The sequence below is a fragment of the Sorex araneus genome, chromosome 2 (assembly GCF_027595985.1).
Source record: "Sorex araneus isolate mSorAra2 chromosome 2, mSorAra2.pri, whole genome shotgun sequence".
In the NCBI taxonomy this organism is placed as follows: domain Eukaryota; kingdom Metazoa; phylum Chordata; class Mammalia; order Eulipotyphla; family Soricidae; genus Sorex; species Sorex araneus.
The window spans coordinates 298,811,438-298,835,535 of record NC_073303.1 but is presented as its reverse complement, the minus strand read 5'-3'; the positions used below and the strand labels follow the sequence as shown (position 1 = coordinate 298,835,535).

The 24,098-nt window shown below is 44.5% G+C and overlaps 1 protein-coding gene across 1 annotated transcript in view; it reads left to right on the top strand.

Annotated features, from left to right (window-relative positions):
* Positions 1-14,936: 14,936 nt before the first annotated feature.
* Positions 14,937-24,098, top strand: part of ACTL6A (actin like 6A) — a 29,584-nt gene continuing 20,422 nt past the window's right edge. Inside the window, exons 1-3 of the mRNA XM_055126046.1 lie at positions 14,937-15,128; positions 22,383-22,459; positions 22,641-22,815. Of these exons, the coding sequence (XP_054982021.1) occupies positions 15,104-15,128; positions 22,383-22,459; positions 22,641-22,815 (277 nt within the window). The 5' untranslated portion in view covers positions 14,937-15,103. The remainder of the gene's footprint in view (positions 15,129-22,382; positions 22,460-22,640; positions 22,816-24,098) is intronic.

Sequence of the window (24,098 nt, the reverse complement as noted above, 5' to 3'; positions counted from 1 at the left end):
AGTAAAACAATTAACAAATTTAGGTGACTATCCTACAAGTCGAACTCAAGCAATAGCACAGCGGGTAGGGCATTTGCCTTGCATGTGGCCCACCCGGGTTCGATTCCTCCATCCCTCTCGGAGATCCTGGCAAGCTACCGAGAGTATCCTGCCCACATGGCAGAGTCTGGCAAGCTACCCGTGGCATATTCAATATGCCAAAAACAGTAACAACAAGTCTCACAATGGAGACGTTACTGGTGCCCACTTGAGCAAATTGATGAACAATGGGATGACAGTGCTACAGTGCTATCCTACAAGTCAAAGTTGCTGATCCCTATCCTTAGTAACATATATATGTATATATATTTTATATATGTATATATATTTTATATTTATACATGCATATATATTTTAATGTTTTCTTTTACTTAGTGGTCCATACCCAGCAATATTCAAAGGCTGTTCCTAGCTCTTTCTCAGGAATGACCCCTAGCTATTCTCAGGGGACTGCATCTAGTACCAGGGAATGAACTGGGGTCATCTGAATGCAAAGCAAACATCCTAACCACTATACTGTCTCTCCAGCCCTTAATGTTATATCTGTTTTTAAAACTTTCTTTTGGGGAAAGGGGACTGCACACTGTCAGAGACTATTCCTGACTGTTCTTAGGGAATCACCTCTAGAAGTGTCAGGGGGAAATATCTGGTGCTGGGAAATTGAACCAGGATTGACTGCATGCAATGGAAGCATCTTAACCTAACCCCTGTACTATCTCTTCGACCCAATATTTTTTGTTCATTTAGGGTTATATTGGGTTGGAGGGTAGTACAGGAGCTAGGATACTTCCCTTGCATACAGTTTCAGTATCTGTGACCCTAGCTTGAATCCTCAGCACCACACATGTTCTCCCGAGCATCTCTACAGGTCATTCTTGAGCTCTGAGCACTGTTGGATATTGTCCAAACACCTCCCCCAACCCCGCCACCCACCAATTAGGTTCTTCATATTTGTTATAGAAACCTGCCCAAATTATATTAGGTGAAAATGCGTATTTTAGATGAAAAATGTACTTATATAGTATATCATTTTATGAACTATTGTACATATCAAGACATATAAATAAATACATGTGACCATATTTTTGCGAATTCCTAGGTAGTGCTAGCAGACAAAACCCTGTAATAAAATGGATCAGAATATTAATCTGGAGATTAGAATCCTAGTTCAGGATTGTAAAATTATTTTTTAAATATTTTAGGGAGAAATCTTTTTTTAAAAAAAGATTGCGGTCACACCCAGAGGTGCTCAGGTCTTACTTCATGCACTCAAGGATCACTCACGGTGAGCTCAGGGGACCATGTGGGGTGCCAGAAACTGAAACTGGGTCAGCTGGGTGCATGGCAAGAGCCATACCCGCTGTACTATTTCTCCAGACCAGGAGATAGTCATATTCAAAATAAGTTTATGGGGCCAGAGTGATAGTACAGTGGGTGGAGTGTTTGCCTTGCACATAGCCAACCTGGGTTTCATTCCTGGCAACCCATATGGTCCCCCAAGCAACTCCAGGAGTAATTCCTCAGTGCAGTTCCAGAAGTAAGCCCTGAGCATCCTGGATGTAATCCAAAAAGCCAAAAACCAACCACCCCCCCCCAAAAAATAATCCAGGTTTACAAGGGGGCTAGAGAGATAGTAAAGCGGGCAGACGTTTGCCTTGCGCGTGGCTAACCCGGGTTTGATCCCCAGCATCCCATTTGATCCCCTGAGCATTGCTAAGTGTAATTCCTGAGTGCAGAGCCAGGAGTAATCCCTGAGCATTGCCGGGTATGACCCAAAAATAAGAAAAAGAAAGAACAACAACAACAAAAATTTATGACACAACTGAAAGGTCAAAAAATATTTACAACTCTACCAATCATGTACAACCATTTTTATTGATTTGTGTTTCCTTCCAGTCCTCATCTATACCACATGCTTGATATATTATTATCAATATATATGTATATATTTCAATGTTTTATTAACTTATTCTTACTGTAGCCTCTGGGCTGGCAGTTTGCAATAAAGTCAATTCAATAAATATTTGATTATAATCATGGCAATAATGTGAAGCAAAGAGGTGTAGATAAAGTTTTCAAAATAAGCTTTATGGAAAATTTAGCAAGTGCTGTCACAAATGTTACTGTCAAATGTTTAAAAACCTTTCAGAAAAGACATCATGTTAAATCTTTCAAATTCCCTTTTTTCACATGACCCAGGGGAGAGCCACCACAAAGACTCCCTAGCTAGTGCTATCACTGTTTATTTTGTTATTGTTGTTGTTTTTTTTATGATAGCCTAGTTACCACAGTGGCAATGACTCTGGTGTTTCCCAAAGCTGACAGAACAATGCAAAATAATCAAGGGTGAGCTTGTAAATTATTCTGTTTGCTTTTGCCATCTAGTCTGGAGTCCCTGAAATGCATTTCTGGATCGGATGCACTGCTAATGGCACAAACATTGTAACAGAGGCATTGTAATCCTTGTCCAAGTCTATCAGTCTGGAAGGTGGATGACTGCGTTATCTAGAATAGCGTAACCTGACTCATGTAAGCTCTATGAAGGTTGCGGAAGAGACTGGACTCAATCAAGAACTAGTGCTGCTGTCGCTGGAAGACGGAGATGGGTGCGCTGGTGATGAATGTGGTATGGGAATGATGTGCATGAGAAACCATTATTGACAGTATTGTAAACCACAAATTTTTCTGGTTTTTGCTTATTGGGTCACACCCGGCATTGCACAGGGGTTATTCCTGGCTCATGCACTCAAGAATTACTCCTCCTGAAAGTGCTCTAGAGACTATATGGGATGCTGGGAATCGAACCCAGGTTGGCCACGTGCAAGGCAAAAGCCCTACCTGCTGTGCGATTGCTCCAGCCCCTCAATATATATATATATATATATATATATATATATATATAATTTTTTTTTTAAAGAACCAGACTTCAGGACCAGGAAGATGGCTCAAAGGATTAGAGCCTGTGTCTGGCACAATGAAGAACCCAGGCACAAAACAGAGTTTTGGGGGTAGTGGACAGGGGGTTTCCTGGGCACCGCATAGGGACTGTTCCTTTGCCCCAAATGAATCAGGCTTTAGAGTACAGATCGCATGCCATCAGCTAGTTATGGCCTAATTGAATGCTTAAGTTCCTCAGTGGGGCTGGGCAGACAGATCAATGGCGTGAGCATGTGCTATGCACTCGGGAGATTGGGCTTTTCTCCCCAGTGCCACAGCGACCCCCTATTACTGCCGGGTAGCCCCTTAAGCACCAAGCTGGGAGCAGCCCTTGAGCATTTCTGCATGTGGCCTCAGAACCAAAAAAAGGGTTTTTAGTTAAAAATTTCCTCAGTTATTGCTTTTATTTTTCATTTGAACAATGGGGATATTTCAATTTTTTAATTTTTCTTTTTTTAATTAGAAATCACTAGTTATGGGTCTAGGGTTCAATCCTAGTACTGCCAGCAGTGATCCTTGAGTACAGAGTGAGGAGTAAACCCTGAGGTGGAAGGAAGGAAGGAAGGAAGGAAGGAAGGAAGGAAGGAAGGAAGGAAGGAAGGAAGGAAGGAAGGGAAGGAGGGATGGAGGGAGGGAGGAAGAAAGGAAGGGAGGGAGGGAGGAAGGAAATTTCCGTGTAAGTTTAGGTAAAATTGGCAGATAATTATTTGAATTGATTGCAAAGACTGATGGTTTTGTAATGAATAAATGATTACTCTGTTTATTGTATTTTTTTCTTTAAAAACTTTGGTACTCCTTCACCACTCTAGGACAAAAAAAGCTACAAAAGAAATACCTTGTCCTAAAGGCACATGAAAAAATGCTCCACATCACTAGTCATCAGGGAGATGCAAATCAAAACAACAATGAGATATCATCTCACACCACAGAGACTGGCACACATTCAAAAGAACAAAAGCAACCAGTGCTGGCGTGGATGTGGGAAAAAAGGGACACTCTTTCACTTTTGGTAGGAATGTCAACTGGTCCAGCCTTTCTGGAAAACAATATGGACAGTCCTTCAAAAACTAGAAATTGAACTTCCAAATGACCCCACAAGACCACTTCTAGGAATATATCCCAAGGATGCAAAAGAGGACAGTAGAAATGACATCTGTACCTATATATTCATTGCAGCACTGTTCACAATAGCCAAAATATGGAAACAATCCGAGTGCCCTAAAACAGATGACTGGTTAAAGAAACTTTGGTACTTCTACACAATGGAATACTATGTAGCTGTTAGGAGAGATGAAGTCATGAAATTTTCTTATAAATGGATAGACATGGAGAGTATCATGCTAAGTGAAATGAGTCAGAAAGAGAGGGACAGATATAGAGGCACTCATTTTTGAGTGTAGGGTAGCATCACATGAGGCTGACTTCCAAGGAAGGTAGATATGAGGGCCAAGGGGATTGCCCCATAGCTGGAAGACTGCTTCATGAGTGGAGGGGAGAAGGCAGATGGAATAGAGAAGGGATCACTAAGAAAATGATGGCTGGAGGAACCAGTTGGGATGGGAGATGCATGCTCAAAGTAGATAATGGACCAAACATGATGACCTCTCAGTGTCTGTGTTGCAAGCTATAATGCCCAAAAAGTAGAGAGATAGTATGGGGAATATTGTCTGCCATGGAGGCAGGGGGAGGGTGGGAAAGGGGAGGTATACCCGGGATATTGGTGGTGGAGAATGTGCACTGGTGGAGGGATGGGTGTTTGATCATTGTGAGATTGTAACCCAAACATGAAAGCTTGTAAATATCTCACGGTGATTCAATAAAATTTTAAAAATTTTTTTAAAAAAAAGAAAAAGAGGGGCTGGAGCGATAGCATAGCGGGTAGGGCGTTTGCCTTGCACGCAGCCGACCTGGGTTCGATACCCAGCATCCCATATGGTCCCCTGAACAGCGCCAGGGGTAATTCCTGAGTGCAGAGCCAGGAGTAACCCCTGTGCATCGCCGGGTGTGACCTAAAAAGCAAAAAAAAAAAAAAAAAAAAAAAGAAAAAAAGAAAAAAAATACCTTGTCCCACATGCCAACAAAACATAATAAAAGAAATCCTGTCACCTGTTTCTTGATTAGAGACTGATACACATCACAATTCTGTTGTGAGTGGACAACTACTAGGACCGCCGGAGGCCTTCTCTTTTGTTTGCAGTGTCTTATTTATTCATAAGCCAAGACTTCAGAGGGGAAGTTTGCACGGTCTCCACCCACATCCTCTGGAACTTCGGTGGAAGCTCAGGCTAAGTGAACATTTGGGATCCATTCCCCAAGTAGCAAATGGAGATTGTTAGCAGCCTGTTCCTATCTGAGAGCACTGTCATTAGTCTTGAGTGGAACCATGGGTCATTTCTTCTTGTATCCTTAATGCCTGGACTAAAGTAGATGTTCAATAATAATGGGACACGCAGTGAAACTGGATTCTAGCTCAACAGCCAATGAATGAAAAGAAATAGCTGATAAAAAATTCCATCTTGACACCTGGCACCACGTGGTTTCCTAAGCAGCGCAGCGGGTGACCCTCAAACACTCAGCAGGAGTACCCCTAAGCACAGCTGCGTGTGGTCCCACCAAAGCAAAACCCAAAACAATAAACTCCATTTGACAGAAGTTCGATCAAGTTCTTTGTTGGTGAGGCTTAAAGGACAAAGTGGGTACTTACAAATATGTTATTAGAAATTGTACAACAGTTGTGTAATTTGGCAACGAATATTAAACTAAAACTTTCATCTAGTCTGTGACCCAACCACCCCACTTCTGGGAATTCGTCTTGCTTTAAAACTCTCTCACCCAGACACACAGACAAGAACAGTCTTTGCGGCATTATTTACACTAGCAAAAAGACTACCAGTTAAATGGCCATGTACAAAGAAATGATGAAATATGGTTCATATGTATAATATACATGTAAGGAACTTTGTACAGATGAGGAATATGCATAATAATAGACCATAATTAAAGTGGCAGAATGCAAAAGTAACATGTTGAAGGCTCTGGGTTTGGTCTCACACACACACACACTCACACACTTATACCTATTGTCATGGAATAATAGTCAAGATATTATGGTTAAGGGGCTGGAGCGATAGCATAACGGTTAGGGCGTTTGCCTTGCATGTAGCTGACCCAGGTTCTATTCCCAGCATCCCATATGGTCCCCTGAGCACCGCCAGGAGTAATTCCTGATTGCAAAGCCAGGAGTAACCTCTGTGCATTGCCGGGTGTGACGCAAAAAGAAAAAAAAAAGATATTAAGGTTAAGTTATGGTTAAGTGAATTATGTTCAATATGATAGACCTATATAAACAAATAGTGGGGGAAAGAACTCAGATTTATATTTTTATTGGAAAAGACTATCTCTGGCAGGTTCCAGAAGAAACTGGTGATGGTGGTCAATTTAAGGAGCCGTCCAGGGCTAGAGCACAGTGGGCTCCACCAGGTGCTCCTCCAGGGGGCCAACTGCCCTGGTGCAGGTGGGGGCCACTTTCTTTTTGCTTACAGTGGGTGAATTTCTGGGAGGGTGTGGAGATGCTAACTTTTTTTTTCTGGAGAGGAGGTGTAGGTCAAATAAATTTGGGGGCCTCTGGAATTATTAGAGGAACATAAGCTCTATTTCTACTCTTTGTATCGTTTCTGTTTCCAGCCATGTGTGCAGACTATCAACCACTAAACGTTAAATTAAAATGTTCTAAAGTGGGGCCAAAGAGTATAGCAGGGTAGGTGCTTGCCTTGTGTGTGACTGACCTGGTTTTGATTCCTGGGACCCCACAGAGTCCCCCAAGCACCACCAGGAGTGTTCCCTGAGCACAGAGCCAGGAGTGATCCCTGAGCACTACGAGGAGTGGCCCAAACCACCCCTTCGACCCCTGACCAAAAATATTCCAGAGTAAATTGCTTAGTTTCCAGAGACAATGCTTTTTTGGAGGGGGGCAGTGGAGGGAGCATGTCATTTCTTGGCTGGCCCCCGCTGTGTGCATGGGATACTCTCAGTTTGGTGCTCAGGAATCATTTCTGGCAGTGCTGGGAATTGAACCCAGGACTCTTGCATGCAAAGCAGGCACTGAGCTCTTCTAATATAGCTCCCTAAGAAAAATGGTAAACTCACTATCATACAGTAAATTACAATATTTTTATTAAAAAAAGAGGGATATATCTACATAATTATTTATAGAAACAATGTATGTCTGCAGAGGAGAATTAAGCAGTTGGGGACATGAATAGAGAGAGAGATTTAGACATGTGTCTATCTATCTATCTATCTATCTATCTATCTATCTATCTATCTATCTATCTATATTTCTTTTTTAAGCCTCCCAAGCCATGCTCAGCAAGTGCAGGGGTCTGACTGGCGATTCTCAGTCAGCTGGGTCAGTGGTCCATTACAAGGCAAGGACGCTGTGCTGCTCAGGCGCTGTGGTGCCAGGGATAGCCAGACCACCCAAGCGGTTTGGGGGGTACCTGCAGGGCCACATCCAGAGATGATCAGGGAACCATGTGGTGTCGGGAAGTGAACCCAGGTCTGGACTGTGCTAGGCGTGCTCCCCAACTGCTGCACTATCTCCCAGCTCGAGTGAGTCCTGTATGTCTTTCAGTGCCTTTTGGTTTTTAAAAGTATACATTTATATGCACACATGTAAATATACACGATTTTAGTATAATTACGCTTGTTTTGAGAGGCTGGAGAGTAGCACAGAGGGTAGGGTGCTCGCCTTGTATGCGGCCAACCCCAGTTTGTTCCCCAGTACCCTTTTGATCCCCCAAGCCCTGCCAGGACTGATCCCTGAGTGCAGAGCCAGTAATAAGTTCTGGTGTAGCCAAATACATAAATAAATAAACAAAATGCAGGGCTGGGGAGGTCGGATAGTGGCTGACCTGGGTCCCATCCTCTTATGCTAATGTTCTCCTGAGCCCACCAGGATGCATCCCTGATGGTAGAGCCAGGAGTGAACCCTGAGCACAGCCGAGTGTGCCCTCAAACAAAAACCCCAAACTAAGAAACAAAAAAAACCACAATGTTTTTAAATTGCGCTAGAAGTATAGAGGAAATGGGAAGGAAACGCTGTCTTGGGAAGTAGAAATAGCGTGTTCGGTGCGTGGAAGGCGCAGGCAGCTCTAGTTTCAAATCCCTTCTCTTCTAACAGCTGTTGGATGTTGGGCGTTGTGCTAAACCTTTCGGTGTCTTCTGCGAAAGATGTCATGTACCCCACGTGGAAAAGTGTCCATGTAAAGCATAAAGCACATTTCCAATAAAAGCACGTCTTAGGAGGTGAGCACTTTGCCATCAATGTTATCACCCGGCAGGTGAAATCCTCTGCTTCCAAAACCAACTTTTTTTTTTTTTTTTTTTGCTTTTTGGGTCACAGCCGGTGATGCACAGGGGTCACCCCTGGCTTTGCACTCAGGAACTACCCCTGGCAATGCTCAGGGGACCATATGGGAAGCTGGGAATCAAACCCGGGTCGGCCGCATGCAAGGCAAATGCCCTACCTGCTGTGCTATTGCTTCAGCCCCGCAAAACCCACTTTTAAGGACACAAAGAATCACAGAGAGCAAGAACCTCTGACTGGGCTCAGTGCTGTTCCTTGTGCTGTGTCACAGCCTCAGAGGCACGCTGGCGCTGACCCAGACCACTGGGAAGTTTATGACTTGCCCGAAAGTGACCCAGGGTGGCATGGTGCCACTTTACAGCATCAACTCTTGACGCTGCCTAGTTGCCTTTGATTTCTCACCAGTGCTGTATTAAATGGGTGGGAGATTGTTTCTCAGGAGACTATGACATAACAGTAAAGACTCATAAAACCCACAGCACGTCTAGGATTCTTCCTTTTGGCCTTTTGTCTTTTCAGGATGACACTGTTAATCCTATAGCAAATCTGCTGGGCCCAGAGATAATGCAGCAGGAGAGGTGCCGGCCTGCATTCTGTTCCTGGCGCTGTATGTGGGCTCTTAATTCCTGCCCGGGAGTGATCTCTGAGCAAGCAGGCAAGAGTAAGCCTGAGCACAGTAGGGTGTGGCTCCCCCTGCAAACAAGCAAAATAAACCTGTTAGCACAATTTTAAAGTGCCAGCTCTAACCAAATACAATCCCGTTTGTTTCTTTATCAGGTTCATATTATTTAAAATGTGTAGCAAATCCCTTATTATTCTTTTAACAGAGGTATAAATCTGACCGATCATGTTTCTATCGGTGAAGAATTCCTGCTCCAGATATTTATCTTCTTTTCGTTTCCCCCAGGAGTGCTTACACTAGTATTATTATTTCTTTTTTGTAAACAGAGCTACACAAAATCGCTTATATTGAAATTTTCTTTCCATAATTGTCAATATTATATATTTGGCAGCATGAAATAAAATAATTCAGGAGCTTAGGGGATAGCTCAGGGGTTGAGAGTGAAGGATTAACCTGGCAAGGATAAGGTGAGAGTTGGGGGCAGGAAAGATAGTGAGTAGGGCACTTGCCTTGCACCCAGCCAACCCAGGTTCAAGCCCCAGAACCACATATAGTCCCTGAGTCCCACCAGGAGTGAGCCCTGAGCACAGCTACCTGTGCCACCCTCCTCCAAAATCAAGAGTTTGATCCCAGATTACACAGTGGTTTCTGGGCACACAGAAGCCAGGCGTTTGCAAGCACCACAAGGAGAAGGGGTGAGACGCCTGCAGAGCACTGAAACCAAAAAAGACGTATGATAGCAATAGTCAGGGAGTGAGACCCCTGGTGAGCATGTGTGTGCATATCACAACTAAAGAGCGCAAACGCAAGGGCCAGAGGGAGAGAATGGGGCGGGGGTGGGCAGGGGCTCTTGCTTTGCATGTGGCTAACTCTGGCTCAACCCCTGGCACCATATACGGTCCCCTGGGCCTTATCAGGAGTAACCCCTTGGAAGAGACACAGGAGTATGCCCTCCTGGGTGTGGCCCCAATTCCCACACCCCAACAGACTGTAAGCCCCTGTGAACCATGAGTACCACACTGTGTGAACTCAGCACCCTGATGGTTTTTGCTTGCTTGTTCTGTTTTATTTTAGGGTTTATGATGTTGTTTTGGAGCCACACCCACTATGCTCAGGAATAACTCCTGGTGAGACTCAGGGGACCGTATGGGATCCCGGAGGGCAAACTTGGGTCTGCCGTATGCAAGATAAATGCCCTATTTGCTGTACTACTGTTCCAGCCCCACAATCTGATGATTGGACTCCAGCAAGTAACATCACTAACACATGCAACCTGCACAGGAAAATTTCTGTGTCCTTTGACCCCAGTCATTGCAACAACAGAGGGAAGGGAAGGTAAAAAAAAAAAGCCTCCTGCAAAGTAAATGAACTAATTATAAATGTACATAAATCTTATAGTGGTGTTAACACGAGTCCCTTGCAGGTTTCTAAGCTTGCATACATAAGAATTGCTCTTTGGTTTTGAAAGCTCTGCACTTAATAATCGCTGAGAGAAAGGGCATGGCCAGTAAAGTCACCTCTTGCACCTATGATCCCATAATCTGAATTTATACAGAGCTAGTGAAGAAAGGAGTGAGAGAGGCTCTCATATTTGGATGCTGGACAATCTTACCAGAATGGAAGACTAGCGACCCACTGCGACCAAATCAAGTATTGCATCCGGGGACCACAAACTACTGATGCTTGCAGATTACAAATGAGTTTTACCAGGGCAGCTGTAGTATTTTTTCGATTCATATTCAGAGTCAATCATTGAACATCTACGAACTCTAAAAAAAATTTTCATACGTGCTTCATTCTATTTTACTGTTAGGTTGATATTGGAGGGCGGTGACGTAAGCATTGATTGCTTTGATGGGTGAAGCCCTTAGGAATACAGACAGCTTTGAGTTATTGCTTTTGTTCCTTTGTAATGACTGGATACCACGTTCATGAATGAAGGCAGAGCTGAGGCTTTAGAGAAAAATACTAATTGAAGAACTAACCTCAGATATTTTGTATTTCATAAAGCAGATCATGTGAGATAGGCTTTTGAAAGCAAATGGTCTATCAGTTTTCCTAATGGAGGAATAAAAAAACAAAACAAAAGAAACCAGCATAAGTCTAACCTCAAAGGAAGGAATGTCACTATTTTGTGGTGTTTGGGCCATACCCATTGGTGCTCAGGGCTTTACTCCTGGCTCTGGGCTCAGATATCACTTCTAGCAAGGTAAGGGAACCATATAGGGTGTCAGGGATCAAACCCAGGTTGGTGGCATGCAAGACAAGTGTCCTGCCCACTGTACCATCTCTCAGACCCCAACGTCACTATTCATGAGGATATGGATCACCCTGACTTTATTCTCTTAGGATGCTGAATCGATTTCCTTTCCAACAGGAATTCAGGACTTCTGTGTCCTATACATTTTTATTCCTGATTAAGATTTACTTAATGATTTAATGTGCAATTGAAAACATCTCTTTTTGTTTTGTTTTTGGGCTCCAGTCACGGGCTCTGTGTGCAGAGGTCACTCCTGGTGGTGTTCAGAGAACCCTGCAGTGTCACACTCAATCCCAGGCCTCCACATACAGAACATGTATGTGAATCTCTGACCCAAACGTGCACTTTCATCTGCATTAACACAGGCCCTCATATGTCAGATGTATGTTGAAGTTTTTTTTTTTCTTTTTGGGTTACTCCTGGCTCTGCGTTCAGGAACTACCCCTGGCAGTGCTAAGGGGACCATATGGGATGCTGGGAATCGAACCTGGGTTGGTCGCGTGCAAGGCAAACGCCCTACCCACTGTGCTATCACTCCAGCCTCTCTATGTTGAAGTTTATTACTTCGGGGATGGGAGTTGTGTGGCAGGGATCAGTCCGAGGATACGGCACATGTAAGGTGAGCACTCTACTGAAGAGTTACATCTCTGCCTCCCTGGAGTTTTCTTTTCTTTGAAGTTCAGTTCAATGATTTATTGCCAAATAGAAACAATATGAACAATATGTCCAAGACAACAGATGACTTGAAATCATTAATTAATGATCTGCTTTCTAATAACTTTCCAAATGATCTCCTCATGAAATATTTAAGTGAAATCATCTAAACATGACTTTGGAGTATTTCTTTATTATGCTATCAATTAGACCGAAGATTCCTTGGCGTCAGGTCTTTTTAAAAAAACAAAACAAAACAGTTTCTTTTTGAAAGAGAGCCACACAGAATGATGCTCAGGGATTATTCCTAGCTCTGTGCCAGGGATTCAAACAGGGACAGCAGGACCTCCGGGACGATCTCTCTGGCCCCAGGTCCCAGTGAGTGTCTTCTTCCCCACAGGGGAGTTGCTGCATCCTAGTCCTTCCTGCCGACATGTTCTGTTGTGTGATGAACTCTGAACCGTATCACTTTCATCCCGCTGCACATCACTTTGCTTGAGCGGGCACCAGTAACGTCTCCATTGTGAGACTTGTTGTTGTTGTTTTTGGCATATCGAATACGCCACAGGGAGCTTGCCAGGCTCTGCCATGCGGGCGAGATATTCTCGGTAGCTTGCTGGGCTCTCCGAGAGGGACAGATAAAATCAAATCCAGGTCGGCTGTGTGCAAGGCAAATGCCCTACCCGCCGTGCTATCGCTCCAGCCTCTGCACAAGTGGAAAAAATATTGTTCTCTTTTAAAGTCCAGATAGTCTTCTTTCAACATATATGCAAGATACTGAAGGAGTATTTGCAAGAGATACCAATACAGAAAATCAGTTTAAGCTTTTGTATATGAATTACTCTATAAATGGTAAATTGATTTAAATGATCACTGGGTACTATGAATACAAATAGTAACTCAGTATTTGTAATTAAGGTATCACATATTTTATAACTCACTAACTTTATTAGTCAAACTCAGTGAAAACATAGAATAGAAATAGCATGTGGAATAGCAAATAACACATGGACTAGCAATTTTTTTGAGATTTGCTATGTATCTACAATATGTGACTACAAGCTGTAACTATGAAGAAACAGCTGACATCAGGGATTCAGGGATGCATGCTCAGGTGTTACTTGTGTTATCTTAGGGGCTGCATCTTTTTCTCTCAGGGGGTCTGATGACAAATCTATTCTCCAGTTTAGTGGACCTCAAGGCCTCTCTCCTTAGCATTCAACACTGCCCTTTCAGAGAAAAAGCAGTCATAAATGAGTGTTACTGTGTTCCAACAAAACTGTGGCTCCTGGAATGTAAATTTCACATCGCTTTCAGGTCACAAAATATTACTCTTAAAAAGATTTAAAAATCCGGGGCCAGAGCGATAGTACAGTGGGTAGGGCATTTGCCTTGCATGCGGCTGACCTGGGTTCGATCCCTGGCATCCCATATGGTGCCCCAAGCACCGCCAGGAGTAATTCCTGAGTGCAAAGCCAGGAGTAACTCCTGAGCGTTGCTGGGTGTGACCCAAAAAGCCAAAAAAAAAAAAAAGATTTAAAAATCCATTTAAGGTGTGGGATATAGTACAGTGGGTAAAGCTTTGCATGCAATAGGCTTTGCATGCAATGGGCCTGAGTTGGATCCCACCACCTGTATGGTCCTTAGAGTCCCACAAGGGTGATTCTTGAGCACAGAGCCAGATGAAAAACCAGCTGACTGCAGCTGGTGTGGGCCCTTGCAAAAAAAAAAAAAAAGATTTAAAAACTGGAATAACTAGTGTTATTTAAATACTTTTTGTCTGGCACTAAACAGAAAGTATCCTGGACTGGGCCTTCCACTCATAGTTTGTTGGTCTCTGCATTATTTTGGGGAGCTAATATGTGATTCCTAAATGGTCACATTCTGAGATCATAATGTGAGAGCTAATGTTTTCTCACTCGTCTTGTTTCCCACATTACTAGTGCTGTCTGCACGTTGCTGGCACTGATGAAACTTCATTCCACCGATCCTAAGGTTAAGAGTAATTGCTAGCAATGACACGAACATACCACGGATCTTTCAGATTTGAGAGGAGAGAAAGACTAAGACAGGCATTTTTTCTGTACACCAAACTGCCTTTGATGTAGCCAAGAGGCAGAGCAACAAGTTGCAGAAATCCAGGGGCAAGGCAAGGGTGAGCTTGACTCACAGAACAGAAAACTCCAAGTGCTAGACAGACTAGAGATATGTTTAGGAGTAGGAACTCTTAGATGAGAATTGAGTACATCGTTTTGTACCTTTATCACAGGAAAAAGAAACGGATAGCTTTTTTTTTTTTTTAATCTGTTCTTTGGGGATGGGGACACACTAGGCGATGCTCAAGAGCTACCCGCTATCTTTTCGGCCCTTCATTAATTTAAAATTGCGGTATCATAGTTTACAATACCATTGAGTCGCTTTTACACTTGCAGAGAGATACACCACCAAGCCCTCCCACTGTGTTTCACGATCTTCCACATAAAATAAATTTTATAAAGTGCTACCTAAGTTTAGTTTGAACAGACCATCTCTTTCTTCCTACAATTATTAACCACCACAGGATCTTGTCCGCTGGTCTACTTTACCAATTTACCCCACTCCGCAATGCATCGGAACACTGAACTTCTCCAGCATAAAACTTAGTTGAAAACACTTTTTCTGAAAAAAAAAAAAAAAAAAATCTGCATTCACAGTCCAAGTGCGGGAATCACCGGCATCTTCGCTCTGAATTGCAGTTTTCACAGGTGCCTAGCTCGGCGCCCAGCCACCCCCAGGGCTCGCCCCCAGCTGCCCCCCAAGTCTTCCCTCCTGCCCTGCAGCTCCCGCCCGGGTCCCTCCAGCCGGGTCCCTCCACCCGGACTCCGCAGAAAGCTCCGCCCACTCCAGCTCCGCAACCCAACTCCTTCCCTCCTTCCGTCGCCTTCCCTCGCCCCGCCCCCAGCGCTGCCTTCGATTGGCTAAACTGGCCGTGCCGCGGCAACCGTCTCCCTCTGATTGGCTCGCCCGTAGTCGGGCCGCTGGCGATTGGCTCAGAGGAGGAGACAGCAAGTGTGACTGCGCTCGGGGTGGGTGGACGCCGCTTTGTTGCCCGAGGGGGTGGCGGTGGAAGTTCTGGGGGTCCGCGGCGGGGGGGCGGGCTAGCGCTTCTCGGGACCCGCCTACGCAGCCGCCGCGGACGCTTCGCCTGGTCGCCTGGAGCCCCGGACTCGCGGCGACCGCAGCCATGAGCGGCGGCGTGTACGGGGGAGGTGAGTGCACGGCGGCGGCTCGAGCGCGCGCGCCGTCCTAGCATGCGGGCTCCTTAACCGCCGCCCCCGGCCCTCCCCCGGCCGGCCGGCCCTTCCGGCCCCCTCTCTCGGGACCCCCGGCTCCCCGCCCCGTCCCCGCCCCCGGGCGCCCCCCCCGGCCGAGCACCGGCCAGTTCTGCGGCCGCTTCCAACCACGGCGGTCCCGGGCTGGCGCGGGCTGGGGGAGGGGCGGGGCGCGGGGCCCCGGGGCTGGGCGGGGGGGCTGGCGTCCGAGCGACCCCCCGGGGGGCGCGGGCGGGCGTGTGTGTCTCTGTTCAGGAGCCCCCCCCCCCCCCCCACGGGCGGCGGGGCGCGCGTCACGGCAGGCAGCCGCCTCGCGTTTTTCCTTTTTTCCCTCCAAACTCCTCCCGGGGGCCTGTCTGCGGCTTCCCCGCGGGATGAGCTGGGACACGCAGGTCGGGTGAGGGTGGGTGCGTGTCCCCGGGAGGGGTGCAGCTGGGGGTCGCCCCGTCCCCCCGCACGGCTTCACACTCCTTGGCGCGAGACAGAGGATGCCACTTTCTCAGAGCGCGGCCCCTCATTGGTGGCGTGGTGACCCCAAACCGAGGGGGGAAATTTTGTAGCAAGTTGCTGCTACGTTTTGGCTCCCGAGCGCGTGGCACGTGCATCCGCCGACTCCACTGCAAACCTCAAAAAAAAAAAAAAAAGGAAGGAAGGAAGGAAAGAAAAGAGAGAAAGAGAAATACAGTCAGTCTCCAAACCGTCTCCACCAGAGCCTCCGGTTTTGCTAGACACCGACGCGACGCACCGAAGCAGGTTTTGTGTAGGAGAAGAACAGGAGACAAAATTCAAAGTGTGGCTTTCGTTGCTGTGTCCAGGAAGGATGCCGTTTTGGAAGCGGATGAGTTTTTCACTGGGTGATAGAATGATTTTCAAAGTGACGTGCCCACCGTCAACCCCCCCGACCCCCCACTTCCTCCGAGTTTTTATGCCCTTAGTTTGGTTTCTCAGATAGGGGACTTTGCCTGGGTTTTTTTACTTTGGAGAAAGTTTGGTGGGCTTTCGTACAGGATTCACCTCTGCTCCATCCGAAAGTGCAGTCTGTCCAGAAAATGGATTGTTGTGACTGTCCCTCGAGGCTGGCTTCCTGGAGGGTCCCCTGCCTGTGGTGGGGCCCAACCCGTGGATTTCCGGATAGGGCATTGCAGTTGTTCACTGTGGCTGGAGTAGAAATGCATACTAAGGCAGGGGGCGATGGGGCGATGTCTGTCTCCAAGGACAAGGACGAGAGCCCGTGGCCTGGGCAAGGCAGCCGGTGTTCGGGTCCTTGCACCACCTGATCTAGGAGCATCCCTGCTCCTGATACTTGCCCCAGCACAGACAGAGCGGTCCAGATGGGTGCTCCTAAGGTTAGCAGCTGATGCCAAGTGCATACTCTTTGTCAAGAACTCTTCTAAGTCTTCACACATTACTTTTAATCAGTACATTAATTCGTACTATACACATTAGTATGAATTACATACACCCATTGTAATGCATACTATAATTCATTCATTCTCTATATAATTCAATACATTAATTCATACTATACACAATAGTATGAAATACACCCATTGTGGTGTTTACTGCTGTCCCCAGTTTATTGAAGAAGAAAACTGAGGTATAGAATAGATTCAGTAGCCAGTTTTTGTCCATGTTTCTTTTGCCATGCAGAAACACTTCTATTTTTTTTTTTTCCGCTTTTTGGGTCACACCCAGCGATGCTCAGGGATTACTCCTGGCTCTTCACTCAGGAATTTCTCCTGGCATTGCGCAGAAGGACCATATGGGATGCTGGGAATCGAACCCTCCTCAGCTGTGTGCATGGCAAACACCTTACCCACTGTGCTATCGCTCCAGCCCCCTAGAAGCACTTTAATTTGATGTAGTCTCATTTGTTTATTTTTGTTGTTGTTGTCTTTGCCAATGGAATTGTATCATTGAAAACATCTTTGAGGTTCAAATCTTGAAGTTTTCTGCCTGTATTTTCCTCCGTGTACTGTGGATTCTAATCTGATCTCAAGGTCCTTGATCTACTTTGAATTGACTTTTGTATAAAGTATGAGAGATCCAGTTTTATTTTTTTACATGTGGTTATCTAGTTTCCTCAGCAGCACCATTTGTTGAAGAGGTTACCTTCATTCCACGTCATTACCTTGCTCCTTTTCAAAAATTAATTAACCATAGATCTGGGGATTTGTCTTTTTTTTTTTTTTTTTTTTTTTTGCTTTTTGGGTCACACCCAGCTATGCTCAGGGGTTACTCCTGGCTTTGCACTCAGGAATTACTCCTGGCGGTGCTTGGGGGACCATATGGGATGCCGGGGATCGAACCTGGGTCGGCCGCATGCAAGGCAAACGCCCTACCCGCTGTGCTATCGCTCCGGCCCCTGGGGATTTGTCTTTGGGTGCTTGTTAGAGAGTCTGTCCTTATTCCAGAACCATGCTACTTTAATCACTATAGTTTCAAGTTAGAAATCAGAAACCTTCCAGTTTCTGATTTCTTAGTGTAGCTTTGGCTATTCGGGATGTTTTATGTTTCCATATAAACTTTATTCTTTTTTTATCTTTCAAAACATTTTAGTTACAAAATATTTTAATTTTTCATGATTATAATTTAGTCAATATAAATATAATAGTGTTAAAGTTTATAGTGTTAATATACAAAGTTGCTGCACAGTATCACCATTGAGGTGCCCAAGAGCCTCCATCACTGTCTTTCTGTAACCTCTGGTCCAGTCTTTCCCACACTCCTCAAGTTCTCCCCGTGCTTGGTAGTCTGAATTCCATATGAACTTAGTTATTGACTCTTCTAAGTCCTTGAAGAATGTCATTGGAATTCGGCTATGGATTGCATTGAATCTATATAATAATTTAGGTATGGTGGTCATTTTGACTATATTCTTCCATCCCATGGACATGAAATACTTTTCTGTTTCCTAAGGTCTTCTATCCCTTAAGCAACTTACAGTTTTCATGCTAGAGATCTCTTATATCTTTCATTACGTTGATTCCAAGATACTTGATGTTTTGGAGGCACATTTTGAATGGCGTGAACTCTGAACCCTTTCTCTTCTAGTTTATATTTACATATAGGAACATAACAGTTTTTATGCTGCCTTTGTAGCTGGCTACTTTGCTGTATTGGTTTATTGTTTCTAGGAACTTTTTAAGTGAGTATATTGTCATGTCTGCAAACAGTGATAGTTCGATTTCTTTTCCAGTTTGAATACCTTCGATTTTTTTTATTAATTTATTTATTTTTAATTAGTGAATCACCATGAGGGTACAGTTACAGATTTATACATTTTTGTGCTCATGTTTCCCCCATACAAAGTTTGAGAACCTATCCTTTCACCAGTGCCCATTCTCCACCACCGGTATACCCAACATCCCTCCTAGCCTCCCCAATCCCATCTCCCCCCACCCCACCCTGCCACTGTGGTAGGGCATTTCCTTTTGTTCTCTCTCTCTAATTAGGTGTTGTGGTTTGCAATAGAGGTGTTGAGTGGCCACTGTGTTCACCCTTCCCCCGCTTGGCCTCCGACCACATTTTACTTGGTGATCCCTTCTCTGAGTTGCCCAGAATGAGAGACCAGCCTCCAAGCCATGGAGTCAACCTCCTGGTACTTATTTTTACTATTCTTCTATTCTTGGGTGTTAGTCTCCTACTCTGTTATTCTGTATTCCACAGATGAGTGCAATCTTTCTATGTCTGTCTTTCTCTTTCTGACTCATTTCACTTAGCATGATACTTTCCATGCCGATCCACTTATATGCAAAATTCATGACCTCCTTTTTTCTAACAGCTGCATAGTATTCCATTGTATAGATGTACCAAAGTTTTTTCAACCAGTCATCTGTTCTAGGACACTCGGGTTTTTTCCAGATTCTGGCTATTGTAAACAGTGCTGCAATGAACATAAAAGTGCAGATGTCATTTCGACTATACTTTTTAGCTTCTCTGGGATATATTCCCAGCAGTGTGAATACCTTTGATTTCTTATTCTTGCCTGATTGCTGTTGCTATGACTTCTGATACTATATTGAATAAAAGTGGCGAAGGTGAACAATCTTTGCCTGTGCCTCATCTTACAGGGAATGCTTTTCAGTTTTCATTTTACATTGAGGCATATAGAATGATGCTGTTTGTTATAAATGACCATTGCTATCTTGAAGAAGATTCCTTCCTCCCTATTTGTTGACTGTTTTTTTGTTTTTGTTTTTGTTTTTTTAACACGAATGTATGTTGGATCTTGCCAAATGCTTTCTCTGCATTGGTTGATATCATATGATTTTTATCTTATTGATAAGATTATTACATTATTTGATTTGCCTATGTTGAACTGTTGTATTGCTGAAATGAGTCCCACTTGATTGTTGTGTATCATCTTTTTGATAGGCTGTTGGATTTGGTTTCCTAGATTTTGTTTAGGATTTTGTGTTGATATTTGTCAGAGAAATTGGTCTGAAATTTCCTTTCCTGTCCTGTATCTGCTTTGGGTAATGTTGGCTTCATAGAAGCAGTGAGGAAGAGTTCCTGTGTTTTCAATATTCTCAATAAGGAGTAAAGGTACTAAGTTTGCCTTGTAGGTTTGATAGAACTCACCGGGATCCTATCTAGACTGGGCTGTTGTTCTTTGGGTGATTCTTAATGACTGTTTCAACTCCCTTGCTTGTGATTGGCCTTTTCAGGTTTTCTGTTTACTCCTGTCTTTCTCAATTGGGGACATTAGATATTCCTAAGAATCTTTTCATTTCTCCTAGGTTCTCCAGCTTAACAGTGTAAAGTTGTTCATGGTAACCTCTCATGATATCTTGAATTTCTGAGAAGCTTGTTACAATTTCCTTTTTTTTTCCTTCTGCTTGATTTCGAATTCATTTATTTGTTCTCCAATTGTTTAAGATGTATAGTTTGTTGACTTGAGCTTTCTCTTCTTTTGTAATGTAGGTCATTATTTCTATGAATTTTTCCCCTATAAAGTCTTATTTTGATAAGCTATTGTAATTATATTCATGAATGACTTAGGCAAAAAGTCATTAACTCGAAGGGCAGTTAGTCTGGACTTAGGAGAGGTTAGGATGAGAGGAGCGCATGCACAGAAGTTAACTGGGGGAGAATTCATGGTGCATTGACTGATTACTCAGTGATATTTGCATGTAAACGGGCAAGTGAGCTGCTGCCAGACTGTACTAGGCATTGATGTCAGCTGGGAAAATGATTTGTATTATGTCTTGTAAGTGGTGATTCATTCTTCACTTTCTTTTCATTTAAAGAATTGTGGATCAAAATGTTCAGGGCTGCTATTTTGAAAAATCCCCATGTAGCAGCTTGAACAGGGAATTGAGCAGGTTGGAACAGAGAGTGATCCCTGTAGGAAGTTAGAGTGGGGGGGCATGGGGAGCTTGACTCAAGGCTGTAGCAGTGCTGTGGAAGAGAAGGGCTTTGGGATTTCGACAGAAGTTCCTGGCAGGTCTTGAAGAGGGATACGAAATCCAAAAAGGTGTTCGTGATTCTCAAGGTTTTGCTTCTGATGATGGGCCATGAAATAAAAAGTCATACCAAGATTGATTCGGCAGAATAGGGGACTGAAGTTGGTGCTGCAGATTTGTAGAGTCTGAGGTCCTGTGGGACAGTAGATGGACAGTTCTAGTGGTGCATGAGAGATGGTGATGAGAATTAGTGTGTAGGGAGAAACTGAGGCGGTGGGGGTAGAGTGATGACTTAAGAAAGGGTACTTTAGGTGAAAGGTTACTTAGGAAAGGGACCCTCCTGCAGGATGCTGGCATGGGATGCTCACCTCCCCACGTGGGTGTCCTGGCTAGATTAGAGTAGCTATTTTCTTTCATCATCTCTTCAGAAACTTTCTAAGAATGGAAACTCTCCTAAGTTTCCTAAACTGTTTGTAACAGTTTGCTGCAGCTGCAGAACAGGGTGGTTTAAACAATAGAAAAATAATTCACAAATTTGGAAATCCCAGAGTTGGTTTCTTGTTCCTTTTGAGGGACCACCGCTTTCTGTGCTCAGGAATCACTCCTGGTGTTGGCTGGACAGAGGCCCCTGCCTTGGTTTCCCTGTGTCTTTCACATGCTTTTTCCTGGGTACATATCTCTGCCCAAGTTTCTCTTGTAAATAATTGAGTTATACTGGCTTAGGGCCCATCCTGATGGTCTAACTTTTATTTCATCACCTCTTGAAAAGCCCTTGTCTCTGTTATCTCACAGTCCGAGATAGCAGAAATAACGCAAGGGCCTCGGTGAAGAGTCCTGGCACCTGGTGGTGGTGAGTGCGGGATTGTATATCAGAGCCGTAAGCTCACAGTCAGCCTGTTCATTCCCCTACTCCCCTCCCCGCCACCGCTTGGTATCTCCTAAAAAAATCCCAGTTTTGTAAACCAAGACCAAGGGGTTGCCATCCTGCTGGACACTCTGTTCCCTTGTTTAGTCTCTGTGTATACCACAGAGGAAGCACTTCAACCTACATTAGCCCTCTATGACTTATTTTTGCTTAACCTGATACCCTCCAGTTCATCCGTGTTTCAGCGAACTGTAAGCTCTCATCTTTTCTTACTGCTGCACAGCATTTCGTTGTGTCTGTACCACAACCTTGTTGTTCAGCTGTTGCTTAACCTTCCCTCTTGAGAATATTCACTGCCAGGTGGGCCTGTGTGGACTCTGCATTTACTGCGGCATTTCTGTATTTGCGGTGGTGCTACAGAAGGGCCCTCAGATGGATCCTGTTTGGTCATCCTGACCCCACCTTTGAGCTAAGGGAGTTTCATGGCTCCTTTGCCGTTAGTCCAATCAGGAGTTCACAGGGAACCTGTATTCCAGCACTGGGCTGGCGTAGACGAGATCTCACTCATCATCACAAGGTCTCAGCGCAGCAAGACCAATGATCCTGTTGCCATTTTTACAGGGCTTTTAAGTATGTTCTCGTTGAGGATGCTAGATATTTTAAAGTTTCATGTACTGTTCGCTAAGGGTTTTTTGTTTGTTTTGTTTGTTTGTTTTTGTCTTGAGGTCACATCTGGTGGTGCCCAGGGCTTACTCTTGGCTCTACTTTCAGGGGTCACTCCTGGCCATCCTCTGGAGACCATATGGGATGCCAGGGATTGAACCTGGGTCAGCTGCATGCAAGCAAGCGCCCTATTCACTGTGCTGTCTCCCCGGCCCCATTTGCAAGTGATTAATGATAAGTATCTTTTCCTTATAGATGAAGTTGGAGCCCTTGTTTTTGACATTGGATCCTATACTGTGAGAGCTGGTTATGCTGGTGAAGATTGCCCCAAGGTAAGTCTGGTGCTAAAGAGTTGCTGGGCTCAATAAGGGCCATTTGTGTAGAATTCAATTCAGGTGGAAATCCTGCCCCGTGTGTGGCAGGAGACGTTATTAGTTGGTGGGGCGAGGGGATGACCCCTTGGTAAAGTGCATATTTTTGTATGCTTGCATATGCTGTTTTTGGCTCTTGCAGGTGGATTTCCCCACGGCTATAGGTGTGGTAGTAGACAGAGACGATGGAAGCACGTTGATGGAAATCGATGGTGATAAAGGCAAGCAAGGTGGTCCCACATATTACATAGACACCAACGCCCTGCGTGTGCCAAGGGAGAATGCGGAGGCCATTTCACCACTGAAAAATGGAATGGGTATGATGTTTCTTTCCTACGCATTTTGTTTTAGAGTATGCATTGTACATTTTAGGTATAAAGCAGTTTTATAAGTTCAACATTGACTGTTTTGTTTTTATCGTTTCCATCCTACTAACTGCTGTTCAGTGCACACAGAATACAAAAAGGCATAACAAATGTTCCTTTTCCTCCAGAAACTCATAGGTCGTGGAGGTGGATGTGTGCCTGAGTCTGTTAAGGATAAGCTCCCTAAGATAGCAGTGTTTTACCAGTAATGGGATTAGAGAGGAAAAGAGAAATGCTTTCATTTGTCTTTGGGGATCAGTGTTGGTTTTCACCAAGACAGTTGGTAGTGAATGAGAATTCAGCATGACTGAGAAGACTGAGTGACATAGAGCGAACCAGCATGTGTAGACAGAGCTGTAAAGAAGCATGTTTAGAAATGGCAGTTCGATGGGTTGGAATGACAGTGCAGCAGGGAAGGCTCTTGCTTTGCATGCACCTGACCTTGGTTTCGCTCCCCAGCACCCCTGTAGTCCCTCGAGCCCCCGTAGAAGTGATCCCTGAGCACCTGCAGGTGTGACCCAGAGAACCAATAAGAAAAAAATGCGTCAACTAGATGTGACCACAACTCTGATACACTAAGGGCTGGTTACACAAAGTGGACTGAGAGCAATCATAAAAGGACTTAATGCTGAGGGTGTATTAAGTGAGAACTAATGATAATCCTATGGGAATTTAAACATGCAGGGTGCCTCTGTTTACCCACTGAAAAAAAATTGTTACAACAGCAGCTTGTTAGCTAGATTGGATGGAAGATTTTAGAGATGAGAAAATCAGTTCAAGAGGAAAGTTCAGGGGAGAAAAGACGAAAATTTAAACAGTAGCGTTGGTGGTAAAGAGCTGAGGTGGATCCAGGCATGTCCAGTAGACAAAAGTATTACGTGTTTGAAGGAATACAGAGTTGAGAAAGTTTCCTAGACTTTTTTTTGGTGGGTAGGGGTTGACTAAATCAAGAATACTGTGCACTGGAATAGAAATAGAAGGGTAAGGAGTGGGGCTGGATCGATAGTACAGTGGGTAGGGCGTTTGCCTTGCACGCGGCCGACCAGATTCAATTCCCAGTATCCCATACAGTCCCCCGAGCACCACCTGGAGTAATTCTTGAGTGCATGAGCCAGGAGTAACCCCTGAGCATCACCGGGTATGACCCAGAAAGCAAAAAAAAAAAAAAGGTATGGAGCAAGTTCTGCAGTTATAAAAAGGCAGTTGTATTGGTAAATTGTTAATAGCCAGGATCA